Below are 21,490 nucleotides of genomic sequence, written 5' to 3'. Positions count from 1 at the left end.
TTTATAAGAGAAAGAGTTATAGTCACTTGCATGCTGGGTAGTAACAGAGGTTTGGTTGTGTGCAGAAGAGGAATAATAGTTTTTATTAACTCTATTACGCAAGTATGGAAAGCATACCAGAATCACAAAATTCTTTAAAATTAAGAAAAAATAAATGTCTCTTTTTGTAATTAAGGGAGAGGGCCCCCACTCTGCACTGATATTGCATTCTGAATTGGGGTTCCATGGCTGCTTTTACTTTTTAAAAACAAAACAAAACACTATTTTATTTTTATTTTTTTTAAAAAAACAGATTTGCATATAATTTAACAGATTATTTCTTTATCCTTCTCATTCTCCCCCACCCCACCTCTGAAAGATAAAGGCTCGTCTATTTACGTACAAAGCAAAGGTGACTTGAACTCTGTATTATATTTTGGGGGTGGGGAGCTGCCCCTATCACACATGCAATCTCTTTTCTGGCATGAAGCTGCAAACAGAACTAGAAAGCAACCCACCTAACTTGGCAGGCTGGGTTTCTCCTCTCCCACTCCTTGGCTGGCAGTGCTACTTACTGTGAACAATGGCAAACGAAATGTTTTGAGTCTCATCACCATGACAATTGACAGTTTTTGGGTTTGGACAAGCTTTTGAGCCAGAATAATGACAGGCCTCACACTTTCACCCATTCTCTTCATTAAGATGATACACTGCCAAAAGCAATGACTACAGTTAACACATGGATTCAACCCATATACAGTGCCAGATTTACGTAGAAGCTAAACAAATTACACTTCTTGGGGGCCCAAAAAAAAAATTAAAGGAAAAAAACCTGGATTTACATTTCCAAAATATAAGATAAAAAACAAATAAAATAAAACCTACACATAGCAACAGTGTTTTGTGTTGCATAGGCTCCTATTTGTTATGTGCAAATGGCTTTAGATACCTATTAGGTCCATAAATTACCATTTGCGTGTTCAGACCCAGAGACATCCCCCCTAAATAAATTCACACTTGACTCAAATTTTGGTTTTGGTTTTTGGCAGAATTTAGGCCACAACTTCACTGGCCTGCAAATGGAGGACAGTGCAGTCTGTATTTTTTCCAAAATGGCAGCCTAGAGTGTGCTAAAAGGCCTGAAAGTGAAGCACCATCTACCTCCTGTGCTTCTGACCAGTCAGACATTGTAGCAGTCCAAATCACGGCTCCCTGAAGATCTGATGTTATTTGTAATTGCTCACATACACCAAAAGCATCGGCCCTCCTGTCCTTGGGTTCTGACAAGGCCTTTGCTTATTATCCCTGAAGTTTTCTGAAAATACCAAATGGGAGAAAAGTTCATACCGAAAAAACTATGCTGTGGTCTGCACTCACTCATATGTCATTATTATGATTATTTTGCTATTGGGTTGTCTGTCAGTATGCTTTTTACTATTTTTTTTATCACTGATGTTTTGTAATTTATTTCTAATCTTGTACATGGCCCTGGGATCTTTTGATAAAGGGTGGTATACAAATTGGAATAATAATAATAATAATAATAATAATAATAATAATAATAAAAACAACTGACAGTTACGGGGGTTCTTTGCTACACTGTGACAACTTCTAAATGCTATGTAAAGTGAGTCTAAACAGCAAAACATCTTCACACCTGGATAAAGAAAATGCAGGGGTGTGTTACAGCACCATGTTCATAGGAGCCAATTCCTAGGGCCCGAGGGGGCATCACCCCACCCAATAAAGTTGATGGGCATTGAGTCATGTGAGATTATGTGGAGCAGGGATTATCTGGGCCCCCACAATAGATACCTTGAAGATAGCAAGCCCATTATATGTTAGCAGACTCAACAGGGTCTTTTAGGCAGAATCGCAGGCCTGGTTCACATATACACTCACTCACTCACTCACTCACTCACAAAAACATCTTGTATCATCTCTAGTTATTTGATTGTTCAACATTTAATGACTCAACTGAATGCATGAAAGGTGGAAAAAAGCACTCTCCCCCTTCTCTATGTGATTCCCAGGATATGGGAGTCCTAAGGTTATATTCTCATTTTTAGAAGACACACATTGAAGGGCCTAAGCTTAAAAAGTCAGTTCTATATCAAAATTATATATTGTTTAAATATATAATACTAACATTACACAAAGAAAACTCCTCCTGGACATCTGTGATGCTGCCACTCTCCCTCTCTCTCATTGTCCAAACACCAAAGTTCACTTCTTTCACACTGCCTTTGGCTTTCAGAACCATCACTAGTGGAAAAAAAAGCAAAGGACATATAGCTGTGTTAGGGTATATTCCAGCCCCTAAACTCCACAAGCTTTTCTGGTTAATGATCTCCCCTACCCCTGCACTTAACTATTACCAACTTATTTTAAAGAGCAAGTGACCATATTCTTTATGCCAAGTGGATTTAATGGGGCCGAGGACATCTAGCACTCGAGTCACTGTGCATTTTATTACTGTACCACAAAGGAAACTGTGGAAAGATACCCCTCTCCCCTATCACAACATTTCATGCGGCTGACTCTCAAGGAAATCTGGCAAACTTGCCTGGGCTTCTGGAAATCTAATCCCATTGCAGTGCTGAGCTTTGAATTCTAGTGTGACCTGATGGCACTCGTTTTCCCACATCCAGGGTGGTGAAATTGAGGTTGGCACAGCTTAGGAGAGACGTGTCTTTGGAGTTCTTGGGAGGGGGAAGAGATTTAATTTGTTTTCCACACTGTGCTTTAAATTATGGTATAGTGCTATTAGAATTCTAGCAATTTGTGACACTGTGCTGAACCTGTTGTTCCTGGGTGTTGGCAAAGTGCTCCTATACTTTCCTCCAATTAAGGCTGTTCATGCATCAGTTCCCTCTCTTACTCCTTCCTGGCACTTCAGCTTTCTAGAATGATGAAAACCAGGCACAGGCAAACTCGGCTCTCCAGAGGTTTTGGGACTACAATTCCCATTATCCCTGACCACTGGTCCTGTTAGCTATGGATGGTGTGAGTTGTGGTCCCAAAACATGTGGAGGGCCGAGTTTGCCTATGCCTGATGAAGAAAACTCCTGATCACCTGAATAATAAATAAATAAATAAGGGAAAAAACATGCATCCAACCCCTGAGACCATTCCATTGTAACTATCCGACCTCCCAAAATTTCAACACCTCTTGCGATGGTTTACCCCTTTCCATTTCAACAGTACAAATTCTACAAACACCTTCCATATCTCCTCAAAATTATTTCTTCTGCATATTCCCCTTACCTTACCTTTACAAAATAGAAAAACCCCTGCAATTATTTTTCCTGTCACACTGTATCACTATATTTCGTCCTTACTCTCTTGCTCTTCTTTCTCACACTGTGCTTCCCCCCTTATCTGTTGTTTTGATTTCTTATTTCCTGTTTTCTCCCATTGACTGTAGTGTATTCACAAAGATTCCCAGGCTATGGGAAAAGAGAAAATGAAATAAGAAAGCTTTTAATCCCAACTTTTCCATTTTTTCTTTTTTTAACTCAAACAAAGGTTTTCAATGTCTCCTTTTCCATTCCCCAAAACCATCTCTCTCAACAGTGTGTCTCTTTCTTCAGCCTCTTCAAAAGGCCCTTCTATTATCCACTTATATATGTTCATTAAAAAAAGCAAATATAAAAAAACAAAATAAAGGTTTAGGGTCTTTCAAACCAAGTCTCCTTTCCCCCTTCCTTCATCTTCTTCCAAAAGCTCACCCATTAACTGGTATATAAAGAATAGAAAATTATATCGCCTGCAGTCTATATCTAGTCTCTGTCAGATCCAAATAAATAAATAAATAAGAACAAAGGAAATTAAAGGAACAAAGGAAATAAAAAACAATCCTTAATTTAAAAACCAGCAGATTTTGCTTATTTGGGATATAAAGGGAGAATGCAAACTGCAGAAAAATTCCTGTGGCTGAGCTATGGCCATCAAAGAACAATAGATGGCAATTGAGGGACATGAACAATGCAACTCCTTCCCTCTGCCCTGAGACTAGGGATTTGGAAGGTTGCCAGGGTAACTACCCCTGGAACAAGGGTGACTGGAGGAAGAAGGAGGAAGAAGAGTTGAGATCCTCCATGAGCAGCTGCTAGAAGGCCGCCCACACTGCTGTGGGGTACAATCCCCTCTTAAAAAGCCCATGCTTCACTTGAAGGTCTAAATAGGCGAATATACCATATTTCTTAAAGCCACAACATTTGCTGATATGTCTCAGTTATCCAAAGGAGCACAAACCTTGTGAGAGTGCCTGGAACGCCCTGGGCTCTTGCCACCCAACTTTTGTAACTGTTGGGTGTAGTGAAGGGTTAACCTTCTGTGCCTCAAGCCTGAGAGGAGGCGCGTACAAGGGAAGTACGCCAGGACGTGACGAAAGCAGCTTGGAATGCTGTGAGCTGAGTGAAAAGCGAAAGCAGTTTGTTGCGTCGCTGCACTGAGAGCAGGACGCAGAGAAAATGCAGCTTGAATCTGATGGCTGTTATGGATTGTAAATACACTACTTTCGTGCAAATAAAGGGATATTAGGACAGAAGAAACGTGTGGGACTTGTTTACTGCCCTTTTTCGACACACTGGTGCTGTGTAATTCTGCTAATTGCTTTACGACCGCCCGAAAGCCACACTGCGTAAACAGAAGCTACAGAGGCTCGCAGGGGAAGCGTGGCTGGGCGCCGAACAATAAAGCAATAAATCTACTGAACAGTAACAATACCCATTTCTTCCCTCTGCAAAGACTACCCTTCACCACCATCCCCAACACCACCAAAGACCCTTTATTTGGTGAATTCTTCATGTGCCCCCTCCATGAGAGGTCCAGAGGGCTTCAACATGAGAAAAGGAACTTATTCTTTATTTGACAAATACAGACACAGAACACAGTTTTATTTGCGACACCAATTTATTGTGGTCATGATCAAGAGAAGTTTAACCATACATTATAATATCATGAGGAAAAGTCCCCAAGCCCCACTTTTCTACTTTAGCTTATCCATCCCTGCATCCCATTCATCCTACACTAAATGCCAAATAGGGGACTCTGCAGTCCTGTGAACCCCACTTTCTCTGCACTCCCAATATCAGGTAAGCAACTTCCTCCTTCACTGTGGCTGCATATCATGGATGTCAAAGGGGAAGACTTTGCTATCTTCTAATTACTCATCAAGGTTGGACTTCTTTGGTAGTATTGCAGTATGACAGCATTGTGATTGGTTGATATTACGAAAAAAGTCATCATCCGTTGATGTCCTTGCCAGCGTGCAAAAATCCCATGTGGCACAGCCTTTGAAAACCTTATCAGAACGATTAAGGCCATCTAATAAAGAGAAAAAAGCATAGTCATACAATTCATTGAGTAGTACCAGGGTCACAGGGTGCAGGAGACAGAGAATGGGAACATTTTAATCATTATAAACTGTATTGTGCATATAGAAACATGTTAAAATCGCATCCTAATATCATACTGATGCTTAAAACCCAACCAACATGGTTATGGAATTCAAAATCCATGGCTGCTTTAAGTTTTTGGGGTTTTTTTAAGGCTCATTGAAATGCTCTCTCTCTCTCTCTCTCTCTCTCTGTGTGTGTGTGTGTGTGTGTGTGTATGTATATGTATGTACACACACACACAGAGAGAGAGAGAGAGAGAGAGAGAGAGAGAGAGAGAGAGAGAGACATAGTCTCATCCAGGCACCAGCAACCTGTAGCCCATGGGCCGGAAGTGGCCCACAGAGGTGGCCGTATAACTGGCCCATGAGGCACCCCAGAACTGAGCTGCCCGCTTGGTGAGTTCCTGCGCCGCACTGTGGCACAGCATGGCACAACACGGGGACTCGCTTCCGCGGCGTTGGAAATGACACACACAGACACCAGAAATTGCATCTGTGCATGTGCAGACTCACGCAGATGCCCGAGATCACAGGTGGGCACGCTCATGTGCACCCGCTATCCAACCCACAGAGGCGGCTCCGTGGAATTGATCTGGCCCAGGTAGCGTAAACCTTGCCAACACCTGCTCTCATCCATATAAGTAAAGATGGTCAAGGACCCCCAAACAGTTCAGTCCAGTCAAAGGTGACTATGGGGTTGTGGCGCTCATCTCGCTTTCAGGCTGAGGGAGATGGCATTTGTCCACAGACAGCTTTCTGGGTCATGTGGCCAGCATGACTAAACCACTTCTGGCGCAACAGGACACCATGACGGAAGCCAGTGCACACAGAAATGCCATTTACCTTCCCACTGCAGCAGTACTTATTTATCTACTCGCACCGGAGTGCTTTTGAACTGCCATGATGGGAGGAGCTGGGACAGAGCAACGGGAGCTCACCCCATCACGCAGATTCCAACCACTGACCTGCCAATTGGCAAGCCCAAGAGGCTCAGTGGTTTAGACCACAGCGCCACCCACTCACATTATATGCAAAGCAAAGGCTATTGGAACGCTAATATTTTTGGGGGGGGAACTCCCCTTCCCATACACATACTATATATTTTCTGGCAGGAAGCCACAGACTGAATGAGACAGCAACCCACCCACACACCTTAGCAAACTGTGTCCACCTCCCACCTCTGATTCAATGGTTAACCGCAGTACTTACAGTTAGCCATCACAAATTCTATGCACAGATTCTCTTCACCTCTACACCTGACAGTCTCTGAGTCCTGACAATCTTCAAAGCTGGAAGCAGAGCAGCCTGGGCACTTCAGACCATTGTAGGGTGGATACCGTGCTGCCAAAAGCAAGCGTTAGAATCAATACATGAATCCAGACCAGATGTCTCTATTTTAATTCCTAGGCTCCAGTTGTCTAATCCTATGAGATATGTGCAGTGTTTCCACTGCATTCTGCTTCTAGAACCATTCACTGATGCAATGCAGTTGAAGAGTCTGGCAACCAGTTTATGAAGAAAAGGGAGCAATTTTAGTTGCTGCTGTCCTGAGATACACTGGAGAGACTCTACCCACACTATGTGTGAATTTCACTCTTGAGGGGAGAGGTGGACTTACTGCAGGAGGTGACAAAGAAACATCTTGGCATCAACATCTTGGCAAGATTCTTGTGGGAAGCTGAGATTTACCAGGTTTTAAGGCTAGGTGAGAAAATGAACGCTCCCAGAAGATAACTGAAGATAGTCTGTCATATGAGGAGAGAGATTAGGAGCTACTTTTGCACTTATTTTCTCTCACTCTCTTTCTCTCTTCTCTTTCATGCTGTTGATAAATAAGTGTTATGTTTAATAGTTGCATCTGAGCTGAATGGATAATAATTTTTCTTTTTTGATTGGGATGAGATGTGGAGATTATTACTGGGATGCCAAAGTGAATAAGTTGAAAGGCTTTTCTTTATGCATTATTCGTTATTGTTGTTGTTTAGTCGTTTAGTCATGTCCGACTCTTCGCGACCCCATGGACCAGAGCACGCCAGGCACTCCTGTGTTATTTATGATGTACTATATTCCAGGATGTATTATTACACATGACTTAATACTTCGAGTAGGGGACGCGGGTGGTGCTGTGGGTTAAACCACAGAGCCTAGGACTTGCCGATCCGAAGGTCGGCGGTTCAAATCCCCACGATGGGGTGAGCTCCCGTTGGTCCCTGCTCCTGCCAACCTAGCAGTTCGAAAGCACATCAAAGTGCAAGTAGATAAATAGGTACCACTCCAGCGGGAAGGTAAACGGCGTTTTCGTGCGCTGCTCTAGTTCGCCAGAAGCAGCTTAGTCATGCTGGCCACATGACCTGGAAGCTGTACGCCGGCTCCCTCGGCCAGTAAAGCGAGATGAGCGCCGCAACCCCAGAGTCGGCCACGACTGGACCTAATGGTCAGGGGTCCCTTTACCTTTACCTTAATACTTCGAGTTATATATATGAACATAATGTTATGTAGGGAAGAACCAGAATCTGTTCAAGAATATTGGAGATATGAAAGGAACATTTCGTACAAAGATTACCATAATAAAGGACAAACGTGGTAAGGACCTAACAGAAGCAGAAGGCATCAAGAAGAGGTGACAAGAATACACAGAGGAATTATACCAAAAAGATATGGATGGCTCGTACACCCCAGGTAGTGTGGTTGCTGAGCTTGAGCCAGACATCCTGGAGAATGAAGTCAAATGGGCCTTAGAAAGCACTGCAAATAACAAGGCCAGTGGAAGTGATGATATTCCAGCTGAACTATTTAAAAATTTAAGAGATGATGCTGTTAAGGTGCTACACTCAATATGCCAGCAAGTTTGGAAAACTCAGCAGTGGCCAGAGGATTGGAGAAGATCAGTCTACATCCCAATCCCAAAGAAAGGCAGTGCCAAAGAATGCTCCAACTACCGCACAATTGCACTCATTTCACACGCTAGCAAGGTTATGCTTAAAATTCTACAAGGAAGGCTCAAGCAGTATGTGGACCTAGAACTCCCAGAAGTACAAGCTGGATTTAGAACAGGCAGAGGAACCAGAGACCAAATTGCAAACATGTGCTGGATTATGGAGAAATCTAGAGAGTTCCAGAAAGACATCTACTTCTGCTTCATTGACTATGCAAAAGCCTTTGACTGTGTTGACCACAGCAAACTATGGCAAGTTCTTAAAGAAATGGGAGTGCCTGATCACCTCCTCTGTTTCCTAAGAAATCTCTATGTGGGACAAGAAGCTACAGTTAGAACTGGATATGGAACAACTGATTGGTTCAAAATTGGGGAAGGAGTACGACAAGGCTGTATATTGTCTCCCTGCTTATTTAACTTATATGCAGAATTCATCATGCGAAAGGCAGGGCTGGATGAATCCCTAGCTGGAATTAAGATTGCTGGAAGAAATATCAACAACCTCAGATATGCAGATGACACAACATTGATGGCAGAAAGTGAGGAGGAATTAAAGAAGTTTTTAATGAGGGTGAAAGAGGAGAGCACAAAATATGGTTTGAAGCTCAACATCAAAAAAATGAAGATCATGGCCACTGGTCCCATCACTTCCTGGCAAATAGAAGGGGAAGAAATGGAGGCAGTGAGAGATTTTACTTTCTTGGGCTCCATGATCACTGCAGATAGTGACAGCAGCCATGAAATTAAAAGACGCCTGCTTCCTGGGAGAAAAGTAACGACAAACCTAGACAGCATCTTAAAAAGCAGAACATCACCTTGCCAACAAATGTCCGTATAGTTAAAGCTATGGTTTTCCCAGTAGTGATGAATGGAAGTGAGAGCTGGACCATAAAGAAGGCTGATCACTGATGAATTGATGCTTTTGAATTATGGTGCTGGAGGAGACTCTTGAGAGTCCCATGGACTGCAAGAAGATCAAACCTATCCATTCTTAAGGAAATCAGCCCTGAGTGCTCACTGGAAGGACAGATCATGAAGCGGAGACTCCAATATTTTGGCCACCTCATGAGAAGAGAAGACTCCCTGGAAAAGACCCTGATGTTGGGAAAGATGGAGGGCACAAGGAAAAGGGGGCGACAGAGGACGAGATGGTTGGATAGTGTTCTTGAAGCTACCAGCAGGAGTTTGACCAAACTGCGGGAGGCAATGGATGACCTAAGTGCCTGGCGTGCTCTGGTCCATGGGGTCACGAAGAGTCGGACACGACTAAACAACAACAACAACAAGGTATATTATGTTGTTTATTTGGTGCTGTGTTGTAAACTGTCCTGTGACCTATTGATGAAGGGCAGTATATAAATTTCTCAAATAAATAAATTTTGTTTTCATGTTGTATTTATTATTTTTATATACCACTCAATACAGTGGTACCTCAGGTTACATACGCTTCAGGTTACATACGCTTCAGGTTACAAACTCCGCTAACCCAGAAATAGTGCTTCAGGTTAAGAACTTTGCTTCAGGATGAGAACAGAAATCAGGCTCCGGTGGCGTGGCGGCAGCAGGAGGCCCCATTAGCTAAAGTGGTGCTTCAGGTTAAGAACAGTTTCAGGTTAAGAACAGTTTCAGGTTAAGAACAAACCTCCGGAATGAATTAAGTATTTAACCTGAGGTACAACTGTACATAAAAAAGTCCCTAAGTAGTTTACAAAATCTCTCTCTCTCTCTCTCTCTCTCTCTCTCTCTCTCTCTCTGTGTGTGTGTGTGTTTGTTTGTTTGTGTGTTAAGTTAAGTCCAGTTGAATTTGCACAAAAACACTGTTTACCTTTCCATCCCAGTGGTGCCTATTTATCTACTTTTGCTGGAATGCTTTCTAACTGCTAGGTTAGCAAGAGCTGTGATAAAGCAATGGGAGCTCATTCCATCGCATGGATTTGAGCTGCTGACTCTACGATCGGCAAGTCCAAGAGGCTCAGTGGATTAGACCACAGTGCCACCCACGTCTCTCTCTCTCTCTCTCTCTCTCTCTCTCTCTCTCTCTCTCTGTGTGTGTGTGTGTGTGTGAAACTGAGTAACCACAATAAAATAAAATGCAGTTTTCAATATAACTACAATACATTGCAATAATATATTTTTTAAAAAACACAGCAACACATTTTGAAATATCTTTGGAGTCAGGGACCCCTTCCTTCATGCACTAAACACTACACACCACAGCCAAATCCTGATTTACATATGCACAAAAATTTAATATGACTCCTCCTAGTCTGTTCAGCTAATACATACAAAACACATCATCCACCCATTCATTCCAGTATATCTATCTCAGTAAGTCACCAACCACTAACGCCACTCACTCCTTCCTCTCAGGAAAAAAAAGTATGGATGGCAGCTAATGGATTGAGGTTGAATGTCAACAAGATAGAAGTACTGTTTCTGGGGGACAGAGGGTGGGCATGTATGGGGGCTCCCTGGTCCTAAATGGAGTAACTATGCCCCTGAAGGACCAGGTGCATGGCCTGGGAGTCATTTTGGACTCACAGCTGTCCATGGAGGCACAAGTTAATTCTGTGTCCAGGGCAGCTGTTTACCAGATCCATTTGTTAGGCAGGCTGAGACCCTGCCTGCCTGTGCACTGTCCTGCCAGGGGGTGCATGCTCTGGTTATCTCCCACTTGGACTACTGCAGCACACTATGTGGGGCTGCCAGATTGGTGAGTAGGAGCAGCCGCCAGAACCATATAACACTGGCTCCCGGCGCTTCCGGTTTCCTGCTATGGGAAATGGCTGCCTCCCACACCAATGGACCCTAGCCATGCCAGTAATTCAGGGGTGATATGGGAGTAATTAGCCATGGCAGACTCCCCAAGGTGGTGGAGGTCTGTCTCACAGACCCGCAGATAGTCCGTGATCTGTCAGCTTGCATGAAGGTGTGGGCAACACAAATGCTGGGTCTAAGAGCACGGTATGGCTGGCACTCTCCAGACGGAAACAAAATGGTGATGATTATTGCGCAGTTACCAAAAAAAAAAAAAAAAGGAATTCTCATGGAAAAGAACTCCTTTGGACTTGGGGTGTACTTCATTTAAAAATACATCTGCTTGTATGGATTCTTTTTATACATGAATGTGGACAGAAATTGTGGACAGAAGGACGGAGAGCACTGGATCCCTGCCAGCTCTTCTAGGGCCTGGAGGAGCTGGAGGGGGTTCTTTTGATCTTGGAGGAATTCAAATAATTCTCACATAATATAGAGCTGGGAAGCATGCCCCATAATACAGCATTTTATACAGACATATGCAGATATCAGCTCATTAAGAGGCATCAGAGAGAATTTGTTGACTTGCCATTTATAAACTCTATTTTTGGAACAAAGCCTGTTGCCATTAATGAGAACTTGACAGTCAAAGGAGAGATAAGAGGACTGAATACCAAAATAATTGGACAGAGAAGGAGATGAATTAAAAAATGCCTGCTGTGTGTTAACAATACAAAAACTTTGCTACAGAAGATGTGAGCCACAGAAACGACTGATTAGACTGAGAATCAGGATGAATAATATTAGTTTTGAATTTGGAAAAATAGCCGAAACATGAGAGACATGAATGAGGATGAATATCTCTAGACAACTAGAACATGGGAATTCCCCAAAATTATTTATTATTGGAATATATAATTGGTGGTATTGTTATTATTGGAATATGCATTGATTTGATTTGATTTGATTTGATTTGATTTGATTTGATTTGATTTGATTTTTCATTAATTGGAAGAATGTTATTGAAAATGAATTAAAAAATTTAACACCAACACTGGCTCCTAGTATGTTTCTGGGCATAATTCAAAGTGTTGGTGCTGGCCTTTAAAGCTATAAACAGCCACAGACCAGTATACCTGAAGAAGCATTTCTACCCCAATCATTCAGCCTGGACACTGAGGTTCAGTTCCAAGGGCTTTCTCAAGGCTCCTTCACTGCAATAAATGAGGTTGTGGGGAAGCAGGCAGAGGGGCCTTCTTGGTAGTGGTGCCCACCCTGTGGAATGCTCTCCTATCAGACATCAAGGAGATAAGTAACTATACAACCTTTAGAAGACATCCGAAGACAGCTCTGTATTGGAAGGCTTTTATCATTTTATGCTTTATTATGTTTTTGTATAAGCTGGAAGCCACTAAGTTTGGCTGGGACAAGCCAGTCAGATGGGTGGGGTACAATTATATTATTATTAGTAGTAGTAGTAGTAGTAGTAGTAGTACAAACCCAAGGAGACATTGAAACTCATCATTTATTGAAATAGCCATTCCAATTACCACCCAAAACTCACAGAGATCTACTGTTCCCAACAGCAAACAGGCGCTCTCATAAGTTGCCATCTTCCACCCAAGGATAGGGTGGAGCTGCACACATCTGCTACCTGGTTCTCAACCTTTCCACCAAGGAGTGCACTAAGACAATTCAACCCACACAAGATGAACCCTCCACAAAAACCCTTTGCAGAGGGCACCCTCAACCCAACCCCTCAGCAGTGCTGCTTTGTAGTTTTCTGGATGGCCATTAGTACCAACAGATGGTTCCCCTCACTTCCTCCTCAGATCTGCCCAACTGGATAACACTCAGGTTAAGCACGGCTATCAGGGAACAAGGAGGACATGTGTTCTTATCTCTCTCTCAAATCCTCCAATTTATCCAGGGTGTTTTCTCCACATTCTCAGGGGTCATCTGAAGCTCTTGATCAATCAGCGGTTAACATAGGCTATCTGCTTTCTCTTTGAGAAACAGGTGGTGAGGGTGATTCTAACCATCTTCCATGCAAACTAGGAGAAGAATCTTGGTCTAGAACAGTAGCATTAGTCTATTCTATGGGTACCCAAGGATGAAACCTGAAACCGAAATGACGTTCATTCTCAGGGGTATGTAGATTCAAAAGCATGCAGATATTTACCCGGTATGGTTTGGTTATTGCAGTAATCACCCTGACAGCAGTGGATTCTACGGCGGAAATATCTATCTTTTAGTGTAGTAAAGCTGTAATCCCCTGGGGTACAATCTGAAGTGCATCCCCACCTTTCTCTTTCAAATATCATATCACCTGTGAGAGAGACAAAGAAAGAAAAGGGTACAATTCAAAACCAACATTTTACAAACCAGCCCCCTAATAGTTGAAATTTATATGATGCTTCCTAATATACATATTGATGCAACAGAGAAGTCAGAGAAATGCTGCTGAGTGACAACATATTTACCCAAAAGAAAAGTCCCTAGCTTGCTGATAACATAATAAATGATGTCAGGAGGGAGCTGTAGCCCAAGAAAGGAAAAGAGGTGGTAAGGGAACACCTAGCTATTTTAAGTCAATTCCAATCTCCAGCGCCTGATGAGCTGCACCCAATGATACTAAAGGAGTTTGTGGATGTAATAAAAATACAATGAAGAATCACCTAGCATATTACACTCTTTGCTTAAAACAGGCAAGTGATTCATGGAGGGAAAGGATGGGGCCCTGTGGCTATGGACTCTCTAGTACAATTTTCAAACTATGGCATGACAGAGTTAATTCATTCAAATCAAGATGCCCCAGAAACTTTACATTCCTGTTTTATGGTAACACTACAATATTATTTGTTGTTACAGCATTGTTACAATATTTATTGCTGAGATACAGAAAAGAGAGTTGGTTTATCCTTTCTCAATATTGTTCCTACTTCCTGAAGAGCCCCAGCAGATTGTATTATTTCCTGCTCTTTCCTTTTCCCTCTACTCTTTTCATTCCCTTGATCTCACCTCAATTTGGCTCTCATAAAATGAAAAATGTTTTGCAAGTAAGCCTTTGTGGGGAGATAGACAGACAGATAAATGATAGATAAATGTTTGTTATTTTAAAAATAGATCTCTTGTGGCTTCATTTGATGTTAGAGTGTATCTGTCAGAGTTTGAGGATGTGAGCTGTCACCATATTGCTGGACTTCTTGACGAGAGCACACTCTATGGTCATTTTGCATTCATACATGCACATCATCCCCTGATAATCCAGGGCCCACACATTCAGCTTTGATTGGACTAAAAGGCTTTACACTCACCTAAATTATATCGAGTAAAATTTGAAAAGCAGCTATCCTGTCCATTATGACAGAACTCTGTCAGTTCCATTCCACCGGCAATGTAAACGATACATTCATCTGATACATCTGGGAGGAAAGAGTAGGAATCACTCAGTGCCATGAGTTTCTCATTCCTTGAGAAATGACATCTACGTACATTCATAGAGAGAAATCTGACCTTGATCTCAGCTCTTGGATTCAAACCACTATTACCAGACATGAGGAATTTTACTTATCTCAAGATCCACTTCCAATGGTGGGTCGGAGGCTGCATGTGTACACACACACACACTCACCATCTCTACCAACAGCCCAACAAATAGCTGTTGGCTGGACGGGGAGGGCCTGGAGGTTATGGGAAGAAAGGTGCGCCAGGAGAAGAAAGGTGCACCCATCCATCTCTTTTCTCTTCCAAAAACCTGTTTCAGTCTTCCCATTCTGACCCCTGCTAAAACCCACCCAGATATGATTAAGGGAAACATTCCTACTCACCAGAAGAAACTAGAACGAAGAGAAAGCACATACTCAGGAAAGCCTTCATAATGCCAGCACAATCAGAAGCCAAGGAGCACTCAGAACGAACCACCAGGTGAGCTGTGGAAGAAGAAGCTGGCTTGGGGGAATTTATAGGTGAAGGAAAGGGGCCTGAGAGTTCCAGCTGGGAAGGAGTGGTGAGATATTATGGAAATACAGAGTGCATGCTGTCCCAGAAATCCTGTTTTTTAAAATTGGAACACAAAGCTCCTTTTTGATTGTGGATGCAGTCATTTTTAGGACTTCTGTGGCAGACAGCCAGATGCCCCTTCCAGTCCAACCGCACCTTCATTGTTAGTCAACTGGAACTTTAAAGAAGCGAATTCTTTCCAGTCTTTCTCCAGCTCTGTTTTATCACAAGGCCTGTGGAGGAAACATATTCCCAACAAGGCACAAAGTAATCAACAATCACACACACATCTCTTTATCTTCCCAGCAATCAGGTGAACCTGGAACCTGCTTGTATCCATGGAACCACTCCTTTGCATTGTCAGTTTTGTAGCTTCTCAGTATCTTTTTAAACGTAGTCATGATGGCTACCTTCACTCCAGTATGAGAGGCAGTAAGCCTCTTAGTACCAGTTGCTGCAGATCACATGTTGAGAATGTGATGCCCAAAGGGATGCAAACACAGCACCACTGCTTTCTGGGCCTATGGATCAATTTGAAAGTGAGGAGACCCAGAGATTTGTGTGTGTCAGACACTTCCTCTCCTAACAGGGGTGGCTGTCTGAGGCTCAGAAGAGAGAGAAAATAAAAGTTTCAGATCTCTGTGGCAGGACTGATAGGGCCGATCTTACTCAGGGCTTGCTCTACAACAATGGCTCCAGCCTCAGATGAAGTTTTTTTTTTGGGGGGGGGGTGTCCAGGTATAATCATACACTCTAAAGAATAGCCCCCAGAGGAAGACAAACGCCAGAGAACCATGTGGAAGAGCAACTGAAAAGAGGTTGAACAACACAACCCGAAGCTGCACAAGAGAAACACCCTACACAATAGGAATGAGCCAGTTTTCTGATTTGACTGACAAAGTGTTTAAGTGGGAAATGCTTAAGTTCAGCCCTAAGTGGGGCCATCACTTAATACTGTTCCTGGCCATCACTTAATATTGTTCCTCCAGGGGGTTTTCTCCTGCAATGGGCAATATTCCACCTCTGTAGGGGCACCCAAATTCCACATCTAGCCCTGTAGGGACCTTCAAAATGGAGGTGCTGCAATGGGCTTTATGTGGTTGCATCTTTTGATGAACTGATTGGACAATTGTGAGTCATGCAGCTGGGGAGTGTACGTTCGTGTGTTTGTTTGAATTGAACAGTGTTTAGTTTGTTAATGTTTGTTAATATTGTTTTGTGGATTATGAGTGCTGTAGTGTTTTGTGAATCTTATAATATGACCTTTGTTCTGGTTGTGCTGTTTCATGGTTTTTTTTAGTTGTTTTGTTAATAGTGTTTTAGAGAAGATTATTGCTTTTGTTATGTTTTCTAATTGTTTTACTGATCGTTGTCAATTATTTTAACTGATTAATGCTCTAATTGTGATGTTCTGATAGGTTAATGTTCTTTATTGTTTGTTTGTAAGCCTCTGTGTGACTCATGTGAGTGAAAAGCAGCATAGAAATAGAATAAATGAAATGAAATGAAATGAAATGTAGTTCAAAGCGTGGCTAGGCAGCCCTCAAGTTGCTGCATCTTCTCTTCCAGCACAGCAACCATTTTGCACTTACACTTTAGCTGATGCAATAGGATGCTATTTGCGTGTTCAGACCCAGAAACCTCCCCCCTAAATGAATCCACACTTGACTCAAATTTTGGTTTTGGTTTTTGGCAGAATTTAGGCCATGGCGGTCAGCCACAAATCATTCCCAATCACAGACAGATGAACCCCATCAAGCCTGCAAATGGACGCATCACAAGAGGTAATGCCCAGGTGATGGATCACCATCCCTCCCAAGGCCAGAACCTTCTTGGCCACTGTGCTCTGCACATGTCTCTGGGCCCTCTTGTTGCAGCTGGGCATGGGCTTCCTTGCCACGCATGTTGCTGCAACAGCTGCGACCAAAAAATATTGAGTCCAGGAAGAGCTGCCTTCAACTCTTCCAAGTCCTCCTGCATATGGGTCCGCAGGCTCAAGATGGGAGCTTCCTGCAAATCATTCTCGCCCAGCTGCACCACCATCGCCACAGGCGTGCCTTCCCCAGACACCTTCACCCACACCGTTGGGAGAAGCTCCTCCCAATGCATTCCTCATCTGAATATTCAGGAAACGTACACATGGTTGGGAATCCTGAGCCTGTGTCCAAATCCAGACTCCGCAACCCTCTTGCTGGCCCAGTGGACAATGCTGTGCCTGACTATCCTGACATGCAGGGTAGGTGGACCTAAGAATGAACAAAACAACATTAGCAACTGCACCTCAACGCCTCTTCCGAACATAACCTCGGTATGCTCCAGATCTCCAGTGGCCCAGATCCTTAATCCTGTCAACTGACATGCCCCAATGCGCAGCGGTGGTGGCTGCCCCAATACGGAAGGAAAGAGGTGCAAACTCACTGGCCGACAGGCTGCATGCTGCCAGCGCCTTGCACATTACTGCAGCAAATTGATGCCTCCTTAACCGGGACCCACCCTCCAGAACCAGGAAGGGACCATCCCCAGGCGGGCGAAGGGACAAACATTTATTGGCATCCTTAACTGGACAAGGTCCAGGCTCACCGGTGGCAGGCAGCCTCATCAAGGCACCTCTGCCCTACTAGTCCATTTTGGAATTGCGAATGGTAAGGACCAACTCAGCATCGGACAGCTGAACACCCTGCAAAAGCAATCCCCTGTGAGTCCTTCCCTGCACCACCACTTTGCCCACCCGCAGTGCACTGAAATAGTCAATTGAAAATGCTGCCGTAAAGAGTCTCGCCTCAAAATTAGACCAACAGATTGATCTCAGGGTGCTGCGCATAGTGCACAGAATGTCAAATGTGACCTGGCGAGTTAGGTGGCTGTAATCTGGCCCAGCCTTCAAGAGCCTTGCACACCACAAATTTTGCACAAGGGTCTCTAGAATAAGGGGACTTACAGAAAAAGGAAATGGCAGAAGACTGAATTCAGATGGACTTTACTGTGCAACCCATAAAATGCAGGTGAGCCAAATACTGCAACACCTGATGTGTGGGTGGTGACTCTGTGCTGAGGCTGGTCATGAGCTGCACTCTAAAAGCTAAAAAGTGCATCCAGGCCTTCTTATAAGACCTCAAAGTGGAAGGAGAAACAGGTGCTATTACTCCTTGCGGGACTATCTGTTGCCAAGGTTCCAAACTGCTCCAGGAAATATTCCAGAAGCTGCTGGCCCTCTGGAGCCAGGGATCTGAAGAGCTCCATCTGAAAATGGGATAAGGCATCCGCAATGTCATTATTAGCTGCAGGAATAAAATGGGCAGAACATGCAATATTAAACCTGAGGCACCACAACACAAACGTGCATAAGAGGACAGAGACTATGCTGGAGCAGGATGACTGCTTTGCCAAAACGCTCACCACGGCTTTGTTATCGGACCAGAAACAGACCCACCGGTCCTTGAACTCTGTGGTCCAGATGTGTACTGCCACTACGATGGGGGGAAACTCAAGAAAGTTTAAATCACGGGTAATGGCTGTACCCTGCCAGTGCTCAGGCCACCTCTGAGTGCACCAATGGCCTTGGAAATAGAGCCCAAAGCCCAAGGAACCAGCAGCATCCGAATGGACCTGGAAATTGAATTGCAGATTCAAGGTATCCTGCCACATGGGTATGCCATTGAACTCCTTAAGGAATTCAAGCCACATCCCTAGGTCTGCCCTGATCTTGCTGGGCAACCAGTCACAGTGATGGGGTAAGCGCAGGCCAGCTGAAAGTCTGGCTAAGCGTGCACAAAAGGGGCGACCAGGCGCTACCACCCTGCACGCAAAATTCAAATGGCCCAAAAGGGACTGAATCTGCCTCAAGGTAACTTTTTCCCATGGCAAAAAGTCCATAATGACATCACGCAAAGCCATCAACTTTACTTCAGGTAGAGTGGAAGATGATAAATCTCTCTCTCGGCTCGCAGAGGACACGCTGTTCGTGTTCTGAAAGCACGCGCCGAAAGAGGAAGCTCTGGGTCACGTGCATGGGCATAAATAGGTCCCTCAAACCGTTTGGACTGCGTCCCATTGGCCAGATTGCACCCAGCTTTGAGGGACCTACCAATCGGGTGTTGTGGCTGACCAATAGTACCCACCCACAACACAGGGTGACGGTTGTCCAGGTCTCACCTCAGTACGTGCCCTCTTTAAGGGAGGACCCAATATGTCACAATCAGGAGTTTGAAATACAGTGAGGTTTGAAATATAGTAAAGGAGGACCCGATATGTCACAATCAGGAGTTTGAAATACAGTGAGGTACACTGTTGTGAAATGAAATTATGTACTCAGTGCCTACTGGGTCATTTATATATGAGCATCTTTGTATCTCTGAAACATGAGCCAATTGGCAAATTTATTGTTGTTTTTGTGTTCAGTACCTCAAAATTGGTAAAAAAATTGCTCTTTTCATTTCAGAGGCATTTTGTGTGTTGTGCAATATAACATCAGGAATAACTTTTTAACAGAGCTGTCAGGAGTCACTCAGGAAGTTGTGGACTCTCCTTCCTTGGTGGTTATTAAGCAGAGTTTGGACAGCCACCTTTCACAGGTGACTTAGCAGAGATTCCTGAATTGCAGAGGGGTTGAATTAGATGGACGTCGGGTCCCTACCAACTCTATGATTCTATGAATCAAGATGGTGGAGTGAACCTTTCAAAACTGCATTGATTTTAATCAAATAAGGATGTGCAAAATAAATAAATAAGTGTAGTGTAGTGTAGTGTAGTGTAGTGTAGTGTGCAAAGTGCATGACTACAGCATGGTCTGTGGACATCCCTACTGTCAATGACTTCTGGTCATGATGGCTTCATTTCCTACATTATGACTACTCTGCTCATGCCTTGTTTTCTGTACTTTCCAACAGACATTTGATTAGGAGCTCTGACAACACAATGCTGGACTAAATGGGCTTTTGGTCAGATCGAATTCCTGATTCCTGACTCCCACAGTGGGTCCCCAGAGTTCTGTCAAACAATAATAAGTTATTATCGCGATCGATGTGTTGGACATGTCTGCAATATGTCATTTGTCTGTATTTCTCACATACTCAGAAAACCACACAGTTCAAATTGGAACTAACTTTTTATTAGCAAAAACATGATCTTCACAGACTTCACTGTGTGTCAGACCAGTGAGCACAGCAACTCATTCCCTTTGGGTCATACTCCATGAAATCAGTTGCTGGGAGTGAAGATCCCTGACTCCCCACACCTGTCTATGTCTCCTACTTTCCAGGGGTTTTTTCCCCAAGCAATCAGAGACTTCCATCCTTTTGATCCCTCTTCTGGTTCTTGTGGGGAGGGGGAAGAGGAACTTGTCACAACAGGAGGGGGAGACATCCATGACTTTCAACAGCCAGGCTCATCTTGCCCTTTGACCTCCCTCCTCCCACTTGTCAGCTTCAGCTTCTGATTCTAGGCTTCTTTCTGCCATAGAATCTCCCAGCTGACTAAGAAGCTACCTCCTCTTCCCAGTCTTCTCCCTCTGACTTATGTGGGAATGCAGGGGCTGCATTTGACCCCAAGGACACAGGTTGTTCACCCCTGGTACAGATTACAAAAGGGCACCATAGTATCTCAAATTTTTTGTATCTCTTTTAGCTTCGCTTACTCAGCCTAATGAGCAGTTGGTTATTTTAGACAAAATTATGAAACCACATTTTTTCAGCAAGTACATTATGAATCCACTCTTCTTCAGCAGGTACACTGGATGAGTAAGACTCTGAGGCAATTAAAATTTGGCTGGTGTTAGATTCCCCACGAGCTTCAGTTGGCCAGAGCTTACATCAACCTGCTGAACCAGGTCAGCTGTTCCAGAACCCCGTTGTCGCAATGGCCAACCAGAGGCCTGTGCAAAGCCTGAAAGCAGGACTTGACAGCAACACCACTCTCCCCACCTGTGATTCCCAGCAACAGACATTTAGACAGTAGCATAGCATTGGGGACCAGGCAGCTGTGGCCCGGAGTGCAAATTTCTGAGGGAGTGCAACAAAGGCATCCCCACAGCAGGCTATTGAGGTCACAGGTGCAGGGAGGCAAGCCACATCTGGGCTGGACCTTCAGGGCTGGGGCAGTGGTGTCACCTCCTTCTCCTTGTGACCAGTGAAGGGATGCCTGCACCTGCCCCACCTCTGGGCTTGAGACAGAGGGAGTGGGAGGAAGAGGAAGATTGGACAGCACTGCTAGAACCACGTGCATTGCCCAGAGTGCCTAACTGCAAGGACAGGAGGGCAAGGGAGCACAGCGGCACTCAGGGCTTCACGTTTCTCTGCCTTATCTCTGCTCCCTGGTGACTCCCTTGATTAGATGCAGACCAGCAAAGTGACTGACTCCTGCCCAGTCCACCGGGGGGGGTGCAACAACTGTCATGTTCTGGGCACCAGTAACCCATG

At 44.0% G+C, this 21,490-nt stretch overlaps 2 protein-coding genes across 2 annotated transcripts in view; both read right to left on the bottom strand.

Moving 5' to 3' along the window:
• The window catches only part of LOC308483159 (tigger transposable element-derived protein 1-like), a gene marked incomplete at its 5' end in the record, with an annotated part of 108,162 nt that overhangs the window by 82,319 nt on the left and 4,353 nt on the right, over window positions 1-21,490 (bottom strand). The window lies entirely within an intron of this gene.
• On the bottom strand, window positions 4,963-15,166 carry LOC308484457 (phospholipase A2 inhibitor NAI-like). Its single transcript, XM_081019429.1, has 5 exons — window positions 14,906-15,166; window positions 14,393-14,500; window positions 13,258-13,404; window positions 6,593-6,724; window positions 4,963-5,310 (listed from the first exon to the last, which is right to left on the bottom strand). Exons 1-5 carry the CDS (start codon window positions 14,952-14,954, stop codon window positions 5,150-5,152), a joined length of 597 nt encoding a protein of 198 aa, XP_080875555.1. The 5' UTR covers window positions 14,955-15,166; the 3' UTR covers window positions 4,963-5,149.

Source organism: Podarcis pityusensis (assembly GCF_964106645.2).
Source record: "Podarcis pityusensis genome assembly, chromosome: 8".
Lineage (NCBI taxonomy): Eukaryota > Metazoa > Chordata > Lepidosauria > Squamata > Lacertidae > Podarcis > Podarcis pityusensis.
The sequence above is the reverse complement of the archived record's forward strand: the minus strand, read 5'-3'. Positions and strand labels throughout refer to the sequence as shown.